At 46.5% G+C, this 9,369-nt stretch overlaps 1 protein-coding gene across 1 annotated transcript; it reads left to right on the top strand.

Annotated features, from left to right (window-relative positions):
• The first annotated feature begins 2,658 nt into the window (after positions 1–2,658).
• NME2 (NME/NM23 nucleoside diphosphate kinase 2) lies at positions 2,659–6,813 on the top strand. Its single transcript, XM_032498169.1, has 5 exons — positions 2,659–2,819; positions 3,176–3,305; positions 4,228–4,329; positions 5,541–5,653; positions 6,556–6,813. Exons 2-5 carry the CDS (start codon positions 3,180–3,182, stop codon positions 6,671–6,673), a joined length of 459 nt encoding a protein of 152 aa, XP_032354060.1. The 5' UTR covers positions 2,659–2,819; positions 3,176–3,179; the 3' UTR covers positions 6,674–6,813.
• Positions 6,814–9,369: the final 2,556 nt, after the last annotated feature.

Raw genomic sequence — 9,369 nt, 5'->3', positions numbered from 1 at the left:
ATTGAGTAGGTTACCTTGTATTGTAGTATTGCTTTGTATTCTTTTTTTCTTTTTCAAGTACTCTGGCTTACCTGAGCTAACAGAGAGTGTAAGTACTATGTAAAGTACTTATATTGCCCCAAGAGATCACACACACACATTCTTTGCCTGTCCCTCTCTTACCCTCTGCATTCCATCCACTCTTGGCCCTGAGCCAGTCAACAGCCATCTGTCCAGGATCTGCTAGGTTGCCAGACTTTACTATGCACTGAGGATTCACTGAAAATAAAAGATACCCTCCCTGCCCTTGAGATGCTCTCAGGGATTCAGGATAAGGGAATGTGAGAAGTTGTAACTACTCTGAAACAGAAAAGCTGTGGGGTTAGTGGGCTTGGATTTCTGGGTTGACCTCAAAAGAAGCAAGAAATATCTTATAAGTAGATTTGATTTGTTAGACTATTGATTTGGTTGCTTTAACAGAGACAAGATGGAAATTTACTTATCATTTATTTAAAAGTTCAAACTGGAGATCTAGTGTGGAACACTGACTATAGGTAACAATACTGTACTGTTTACTTGAAATTTGCTAAGATTTTAAAAGTGTTCTCACCACAAACAAAAAAAGGGAAAAGAAAGAAAATGGTAACTATGGGAAATGATTGTTATGTTAATGAGCTTTTAGCTTGATTATATTAGCTCGTACCTAGATACAGCCACAAGACTAAGTTTTGGGCAAAGAGATGTAAAAAAGTGAAGGTGGTGGAGGAGGGGTAAATTAGGAGTTTGGGATTAATATATACACACTACTATATATAAAACAGATAAACAGCAAAGACTTACTATATAGCACAGGAAACTATATTCAATCTTATAATAACCTATAATGGAAAAGAATCTGAAAAAGAAGGTACGTAGATGACTTTGCTGTACACCTGAAACTAATACAACATTGTAAATTAACTACTTCAATAAAAGAAAAAAAAGGTAAAAAAAAAAGTCAAGGTGGTAAATTCAGGGTTTTACCCTTAAATGGAAGCGATATTCCTACTTCCCAACTTGTCAGAAGGCAGATATAGCACTGGTAACTTGGTTTGGTTGGAGGGAACTGAGTCCCTGGACCACCTCAAAGATCTGAGCCTCACCACCACCACCAGCCCCAACATACCTGCTTGGATTTTTTTTTTTTTTTAGATATAATTGACAAAATTGTTAAGATATTTAAAGTGTACATAATGATGATATAAGTGTACATTGTGAAAGGATTTCACCCATAGGGCCAGTTTTTTGGGGGGCAGCTGAGGACTGGATGCATTTCTGTTTCAGGCAAAGCATGGCCTCTTTTGCAGGGTGAGAGAGTACCAGGACTTTGGGGGAATTAGTATGTGTAAAGTGAGGCAGGAGGGTTAAACCTTCCCCAAGGAAGGACAGTCTTCAGAGGAAGGAAAGGAGAGGTGCAGGGCTGAGGGCTGCTACTGGCTGTACCACAAAGAGCTATTAGTGACCAGACCAAGGGGCAAACAGCTCTATGGAGAAATATCCAGTGAAATTCCCTCTCTTTCCCACAGTTGACATTTGATAACACTGAAAAGGAAGCCCAAATAAAAGCACTGTAGATTGAGGCCCAAGGGAACACTGGGTGTCCCTGGCTCCAGAATGAAGACTGCCAATGTACTGTGGTTTAATGCTTTGAACTAGAAGTTTGGAAAGCCAACAAAGTGTAATCGAGGCCAGGACTTTCATGTCATCTAACAGTTACAGGTTATTGGTGCAGTGCCAGATCCCCTAGGGTGATGACACAGGATTCCCCTGGTCAGCTCACTGCCCTGAGGAGAGAAAGACGGGCTCAGTCCATCTCAGGTTACAAGCACCGGACTCAGTACGCTTACTGACAGGAGGGTTTGCTGACTACCCCAGGGATGCTGGGCACCACCGAAGGGTGGTTAGTGGTTTGCCAGGCAGAGAGAAGATAGGGATTGTCTGCAATCCTGTTTGAGGGGCCTGATTTCTGAGACAATCTAGAATCTTGTCAAGGGTGTGTCTCAGGCTGAACCCGATAACCTGACCGCACACAGTGCTGGGGGCAGAGGTCTCATTTCAGGGTGGGAACAGGGCAGCTAAATTGGGCTGGCAAGGTGGGTGGGGAGACAGGCAGGAGGGCGCAGGGCATGCTGTGGAAAGCATGGTGTATTTTGCTAAACTAGCGTTGAATGCCATCCTCCGGACAAGGGGGAGTCATCAAAGCAAGAATGCGAGTCTGTGTGGAGGTTGTTGAGAGAGGCTCTCTGCGGGGAGAGGTGAGGTTGAGGCGCGTTGGGAGGCTGGCAGTTCGGTTGAGGGAGGTGGAGGCCTTGAAGCGGGGCTCAAGCAGTGGGGAGGGAGAGGAGAAACCCGAATTTCACAGGTAGGATAAGGACTTGTGGTGCTTGAGGGGGAGGAGAGATAAGCCTAGCTCTGGGTGTTCGGTGGAGGGGCGAAGCAGACGGTATTGACCAGGGTCCCGACTCGAGACCAGGCGAGGCCCCAGTGTGCGAGCGCGCGCGTGTGATAGGAGGCACTGAAGAGGGGAGTCGGACTGGAACCCGCGCAGTTTTACTCAAGGAACATCCCCGTGGAGAAAAAACCACTTCCTGCCCCTAGCCTTCACTGGCTTCTCCCGCAAAGCCGGGGCGTGGACACAGTCTTCCGGCTGCGTCCGGCCTCGCGGGTTGGGCGGCTGGCCCTCCGGGGTGTGGCCGCCGCGGGCCCCTCCTCCGCGGTCTCCTGGTCGTGGGGGTCGCTCCGGTCTCTGCTCAGGTCTCGGCTCCCGGTCGCACTGCCGCCCGCTGCTCTCCTGCTTTCTGGTAAGGCGGCCGCCCTGTCCCCTTCCTGCCCTCGGGGCCTCTCCCTGCTCGCGCCGTGTCGGGCGGGTCCCGGCCACAGGCAGGGTGCCACAACCCCCAGGCCCTGAGCTCCCCCGGTGCCCCTGCCACGCACATCACCCCCCCAACCCCCCACCGCGGGCGCCCGGGGACAGCGGAGGGACGGCGGCGTCCGGGAGGCCACGTGTCCTTGGGGCCGCGGTGGCGGCGGCGGCGCTGGAACGCGCGGGGGGGTGGGGAGGCGGACGCCACGTGGCCTCTGGGCGAGGGTCGGGGCCCCGGCGTGGTCTGTGAGCCCGCGCCCGCGGGGCCCTGACCCGCGTGTCGCGCGGCCGCAGGACCATGGCCCACACCGAGCGCACCTTCATCGCTGTCAAGCCGGACGGCGTGCAGCGCAGCCTGGTGGGCGAGATCATCAAGCGCTTCGAGCAGAAGGGATTCCGCCTCGTCGCCCTGAAGCTGCTTCAGGTGACACGCCCCGCTCCCCTCCCCCCGAAGAGCCCGGTCGCGGGTGGTTTCCTTCCCGGCAGCGGCGGTCCCGCGTCTCTCTTCCAAGTCGGAGTCCCCCTTAGCTTTTTTCCCCCCGCGAGAACCCCTTAGCCCTGAGCCCCCTCCCCAGGGCGCCTCGGGCCGCTGACAGACGTCCTTGGAAGGTTAAGCGGCGGTAACGTGACCCGGGCTGCGGGGCCGCTTCCTTGCCTACGCTGCGTGGGGGCCGCGGGCCGCAGGGGGGCAGCAGGGAGTGAGGAAGGCCGCGCCCCGGGCCCACGCGGGGCCACGCAGCCACGGGATGCAGGCTGGAGTCCTTTTGTGTTTTAACTTAATGGTTGAGGAATTTGGTGGAGCGTCCCTTCCTCTGGCCTTTCTCTGCAGACGCCGCTTGGCGTAGGGCAGTAACTTTATTTTCCTCATTAAATTTGGGGCACCGATCTGGACCTTTAAGGGTATCTAAGAACTGAAATTTAAGTCAAGCTCATCAGTGAAGAGGAGGTTGTTCTCATTTAACGTATGAAATGTTTACAGCGGCATTGTGAATGGGCCAGAGCATTTGATGTGACTTCTGTCTGGCATGTTTCCTTTGATTGCTGCCAACGCTTAACTTCCTAAAATTCTAAATCCTCAAGCCACCTGCTCTTAGGGATGTAACACCCATAACGTCATTGACGTGAGGGTGCCTTCATGATCAGAACGCTCCTTCTGCTAAAATAGCATCAGTTTCATGGTTTGGATGGGATTTTTTAAAAATTCACACCTTATGAATGTGGGCTAAATACATAACTGGACTTTTAGAGAACCTTCCATGTTAACGGGGGTTCTGAGGTTGGGTAGAACCCATTGTTTTTGTTTGAAACTTTCGTTTACTTCCTGATTGGTACCTTTTCAATGCCAGGCCTCTGAGGAACTCCTGAAGGAGCACTACATAGACCTGAAAGACCGCCCATTCTACCCCGGGCTGGTGAAGTACATGGGCTCGGGGCCAGTCGTGGCCATGGTAAGTGCTTGTGCTTGTGGTGGACGAGGGGGAACCAAGGAAAATAAGGGCTAGTAGGTAACTTGGTTTGCTCAGTGCCTGCATGGCCCTTTTTTATCTTTTTATTTATTTAGTGAAAACAACACAACAGAAAAATTCTGGAGGTCAGAAGTCAAAAATCTTCCAGGGCTAAAATGAAGGTTTTAGCAGGGCTGCATTCCTTACAAATGTTCTTGGAGAAAATCTGTTTCTTGCCTTTTCCAGTTTCTGGAGGCCTCCTGCATTCTTTGATTCATAGCCTTATTCTTCCATCTTCAAAACCAGCAGTATCAAATGAAATACTTTTCATGCTGATGTCTTTCTGCCCTGTCTTCCCTCTTCCACTTTTAAGGCTCTTGTGATTTTGTTGGGTGCATCTGGAGTCAGAAGACCTGGCTCTGACACGACTATTTCCATCTCAAACAAGTGACTTGACTCTGTTTTCCCATCTCCTCCCACGCCCCAGGCTTCTGAGTCCCCTCCCCACCTTGCTCTCCTGCCTGTCCCTTTTTAGGTGTCTTCCCCAGATACTCCAAATTCCTTGCTTTACAAGTGGAGCCTGCTGGAGTTAGTTTACAGAGCAACTAGGAGCTTGGGAAGAAAAAGGAAGCAAGAAGCAGAACTTACAAAAAGTTCTCTGTAATCCTGTGCTAGAAATGAGGGTCTTCTTCCTGTGGCATTAATGTCCAATTGCAAATGAAAAGAGATAGAGGGTACAATAGGGAGGCAGTGAAATTGTTGAGAAAGATGACCTACTTCCTGTTCCCTGAGGATGACCTTGTCTTTCTGCTCTTCCTTGGAATACACTTTCCTCTTTCATGTCAGTCTTTGCCATGTTTTGCTCTAGCAGTCTTCTGGGATGCCCTTTTCCCTGATCCTGTTTCACTCTGGTCACTTTTCTTTACCCTTTCATCACTGTTTCTTAGAGTTTGTAGCTGCATAAGGATTCTTTAGTCTTGTTAATCTTCATCTCAGCTAGACTGGGAAGTCCCCAAGTTGTGCAGACTTTTTCTCTATCCTAACAATACCCTCAGGATGGAGTATTTTATATCAGCCCTTACTACTACTGGAGTTAGCTGATAATCATGTCACTGATTGATCTGATTGATGTGTGCTGTTAGGTAAGGGTGAGTGAGTGTTTCTAATGGTCCTGAATGGCAGAAATGATGCAATTCCTTCTTCCTGTTGTCAAGGTCTGGGAGGGGCTCAATGTAGTGAAGACCGGGCGAGTAATGCTTGGGGAAACCAATCCAGCAGATTCTAAGCCAGGTACCATTCGTGGGGACTTCTGCATTCAAGTTGGCAGGTAAGTCTCAAGGGACACTGACTTTCCCTTAGAGTCACTAAAATTGGGTTTAAAACAAACATTTTTGGCATATCCGAATTTTAGCAAAATTTAGACTTTTAAGTTAGGTGGTAGTTACCACTGGATGAAAGCTTTCTTAAATCATTAATTCCCTAGGCTACTTAAAATTTTAACCAAGACATTACAGAAGGTAGCTGCATGTGGTAGGTCCTGTGTGATAGAGCAGAAAATATGGGGGGCGGGCAAGGAAGGGGTTGAGCCTTAGCTCTGCCCTTTGTGGCATTATGTCCATGGGTATGTCACTTTTAGCCTTTTTGGTTCCCTCAGTCATACAAAATCTGTGTAAAGCTTTAGAGTTGTGAGATTAGAGTGGAATGTTGTAAGCATGAATGTCTTGTTTGGGCTTTGCAAATTGGTGTTATAAGAAAATGCAGCCGTGGGGAGGGTATAACAAGCTTAGCATGCACAAGGTCCTGGGTTCAATCCCAAGTACCTCCATTAAAAGATAAGTGAATAAATAAATCTGATTCCCCACCCCCACAAAACCCCCAAAAACATAAAAAAAAAGAAAGAAAGAAAGAAAGAAAGAAAAAGCAGCAGAAATGGCCCTTGTTAATGAATATGTCACATCTAGTCTGGGATTTGGCCTGGCTATTGCTATATTTTTCAAAATTTGAGAAGGAATGTTTTTGTGGCACAGCAATCTTGGGTACAAGCATTGTTTTGAAAACTTGGAAGCAAGTTGAACCAAGGGATGCTTTTGGATCAAGTACTTTTATAGTTGCTTTTAAGAAGAAATAGTTTGGGGTGGTCTGCTTCAAGGGGCAATCAGTCAGCGGAAAAGATCTTCAGTGGCTGCCCTGTTTTATCTATTAAACAGATGTTTGCATTCTTCTTCATAGGAACATCATTCACGGCAGTGACTCAGTAAAAAGTGCTGAGAAAGAAATCAGCCTGTGGTTTAAGCCTGAAGAGTTAGTTGAGTACAAGTCTTCTGCTTTTGACTGGATCTATGAATAAGAGGTGGACAGAGCATCAGTCCCCTTTGGCATCGCTTGATGTGTCCCTGGACACAGCTCTTCATTCCACTGACTTGGAAGCAACAGGATGGAGCTTTCTTTCCTAAAGCATATTTACCAATAAAGCCTTTGGAAACTGGGTGCAGCCTCCCATGATTACTTGTTACTAAGCTGGAAGAAGTGACTTGGTTTCTTGGCTGCTGTAGCATTATCCAGAACTAATTAATCCTGCTTGTTAGGGAAAGATGATCTGATCTTCTCAGCACCTGGTATACTTCCAGACTCTAGGAGAGAAAGAGGTGGGCTGAAGAGGACAAGTATGGGACTGGTTGTGTATCTAAGGTAACTAATAAGGAAATAATGAACATAGTTAAGTATCCCAACCATTTAGTTGATGTAGAAATGCACGTTTGTGTACAAAGAATTTGCTGAAGCTTGCTAAAGTGAAACAAACTAGTCAAGTTGTCTAGATTTACATTTTCATTGACTGCAAACTGGGCAAGTTATGCATGAGAAAGTGGAAGCCCAAAGACATCTGTAAGGTGAAGCTAGTACCATGGGATTAAATGAAAGAACGTGTATAACGTAGTTAACCTAGTGCCTGGCCCATACCTGGTACACAGATCCTCCCTGCAACCCTACCTCCTTCCTTAACTTCCCTGGGAGGAGATACTTACCATGCCTGTTTCCTAGGCTAGAAGCAGTGAGTGGTTATGAAATCCACATTGTCTGCTTTTAAGGTTAATTTTGCTGGATTGGCACAGTTGTAAAATGATGTCAATAACACCTATCAATATAAATGATCATCACCTGGAGTCTGGCTTAAAAACTGGAGATAGTAGGAGTATGTGGGTTTGTGAATACCTGTTTTCTGTTCAGAAACTGGTGAAAGCTTTTTATGCCACTTCCATAAAAGACTCAACGTTACATTTTGGATGGGTATTGCTGTACTATAAGACAATGAAATATATCAACAGCTTGGTACCAAAAAAGGTCAGTATTCTAGTTTCATGTCAGCAATTGGCCAGACATAACATTTTCTAAATTATTTTTGTTTCAAATTAATTTCATGTTTATATATGCTATGTACTTTCATTACATTAAGTATAAGTTTGGTTATTAAAATGAGATTCTGGGGCAGGCCTAGGGATCTGCATTTTAATGCCAGGGTGGGCATGATTGCCCTGCACACTGGCTGAGGTACCTGTGTACCTGTGACCAGCAGCAGCAGTAGTTATGTACAGGCTTACTCTGCCAGGGCAGTCTTCACAACTCTTGAAGAGGTTGGTACTAGTGTCCCATTTCACAACTGAGCAAACAGCCAAGTTACAGAGCTAACAAGATTCCAATGTAAGCAGCTGGCTTTAGACTATCTCTTGGCCACGATGCTTTACTGCCTTCATACTTTTCTGAATGATGTGATAAAGCTGTGAGTTTGGAGGGTGAATGAAGTCAAATTTGGAGTGGTGAGAGCTGAGGGGAAGGATGTGGAAGTTAGCACCTAATTTGGGAGAACTGAGAGGAAGGGTGGACCATGGTGAGAGAGTACTCTGGAGTAAGGCTGGGTTTTGGGACCTAATCTTATATGCATCAGCTGGGTGTGTGAAAGTGGACAACTCATTCAGAACCTTTTGTGCTTTCAACAGAACTGTATCTTCAACACATAGTAAGTGCATTATTTAAAATGCATTACTTTTACATAATTGGTGTCAACAGGCAAGCCCTACTTTGGCCTGCTTGTAAGGCTTGGAATTCTTAACAGGCGAAAAAGACCCAGTCTCAGTAACAGTCTAGAAAGGAAGCAGTTTAACTGTTCTCCCTGTCTCCCAAGGCTGGATAAACACAGGGCTAGGAAGTCATTTGTTTGGGGGAGACATTTCTTCCTCTTAAAACATTCTGGGCGTAAAGCAAGCTAGGAAACTAGTTTCCCAAGAGGTACATAATGGTTTAAAGAAGAATGTACATGTCAAAGCTCATGGGCTAGTAATTGAGGCCAACTTGGGAACTGCAATTTACTAGGGCAACCGTTCAAGCCATTTAGGAAGCATGGCAGAAATTAGGTTCTCTTTTTCTTGGAATGTGTTATATTTTTCTCAAGTGTAATGAAATTAACCCCTGAAGAGACCCAATCCATCTCATTACTACTTAACAGCCATAAAATTCTCTACAAAGTCCTTTTGCAGTAAAAGTTGAATCATCTTCCACAGAATCAGCTGTTGGTGAAGGAGGGTGTCTTTGCATTCCCTCTTAATGTAAACAGCAAGAGCCAGCTGGGATAATTCATTTACAACCTGTGAACTCTGCTGCTGAGGTTATGAGAGCTGAAAAAAACAAAGAGCAAGCATGCCAACCCTGAAACACCACGTTCTGACTTAAGTGATTTCATTTCCCCACAAGTGGTCCGCACTCACTTCTGCTCCTGCCGTGGTTCCTGCCTCTTCCCTCTATGTGAGATCCTGGCTCAAATGCAACAATGGCCATAGATCCCCCCCATATTCTCTTCTTCCCTTGTCCCATAGTAAATTTCTCCTCAATCGTGCTGGCTTTACCTTATGAGAGTACAAGTTTTGTGTGGAAGGAACTGGTCTGACTTTCCCAGGAAAGTCAGTTCCTTTGGTTGCTTATAGAAGGCACTCAATATTTTTAATAAAAAAGGAAACCCTTCAAATACCAAAGCATATTAAAGAACTGCTTACA

The sequence above is a fragment of the Camelus ferus genome, chromosome 16, assembly GCF_009834535.1.
Source record: "Camelus ferus isolate YT-003-E chromosome 16, BCGSAC_Cfer_1.0, whole genome shotgun sequence".
Taxonomy (NCBI): Eukaryota; Metazoa; Chordata; class Mammalia; order Artiodactyla; family Camelidae; genus Camelus; species Camelus ferus.
Note: the sequence above shows the minus strand (reverse complement) of the source record. Positions and strands in the feature narration are given on the sequence as shown.

Bases quoted from the DNA above. Each gene is read 5' to 3' on its own strand.
- NME2 (XM_032498169.1), top strand. From the start codon at position 3,180: ATGGCCCACACCGAGCGCACCTTCATCGCTGTCAAGCCGGACGGCGTG. The intron at 4,330-5,540 runs GTAAGTGCTTGT...CCTGTTGTCAAG, and splicing joins CGGGGCCAGTCGTGGCCATG to GTCTGGGAGGGGCTCAATGT. The intron at 5,654-6,555 runs GTAAGTCTCAAG...TCTTCTTCATAG, and splicing joins TTCTGCATTCAAGTTGGCAG to GAACATCATTCACGGCAGTG.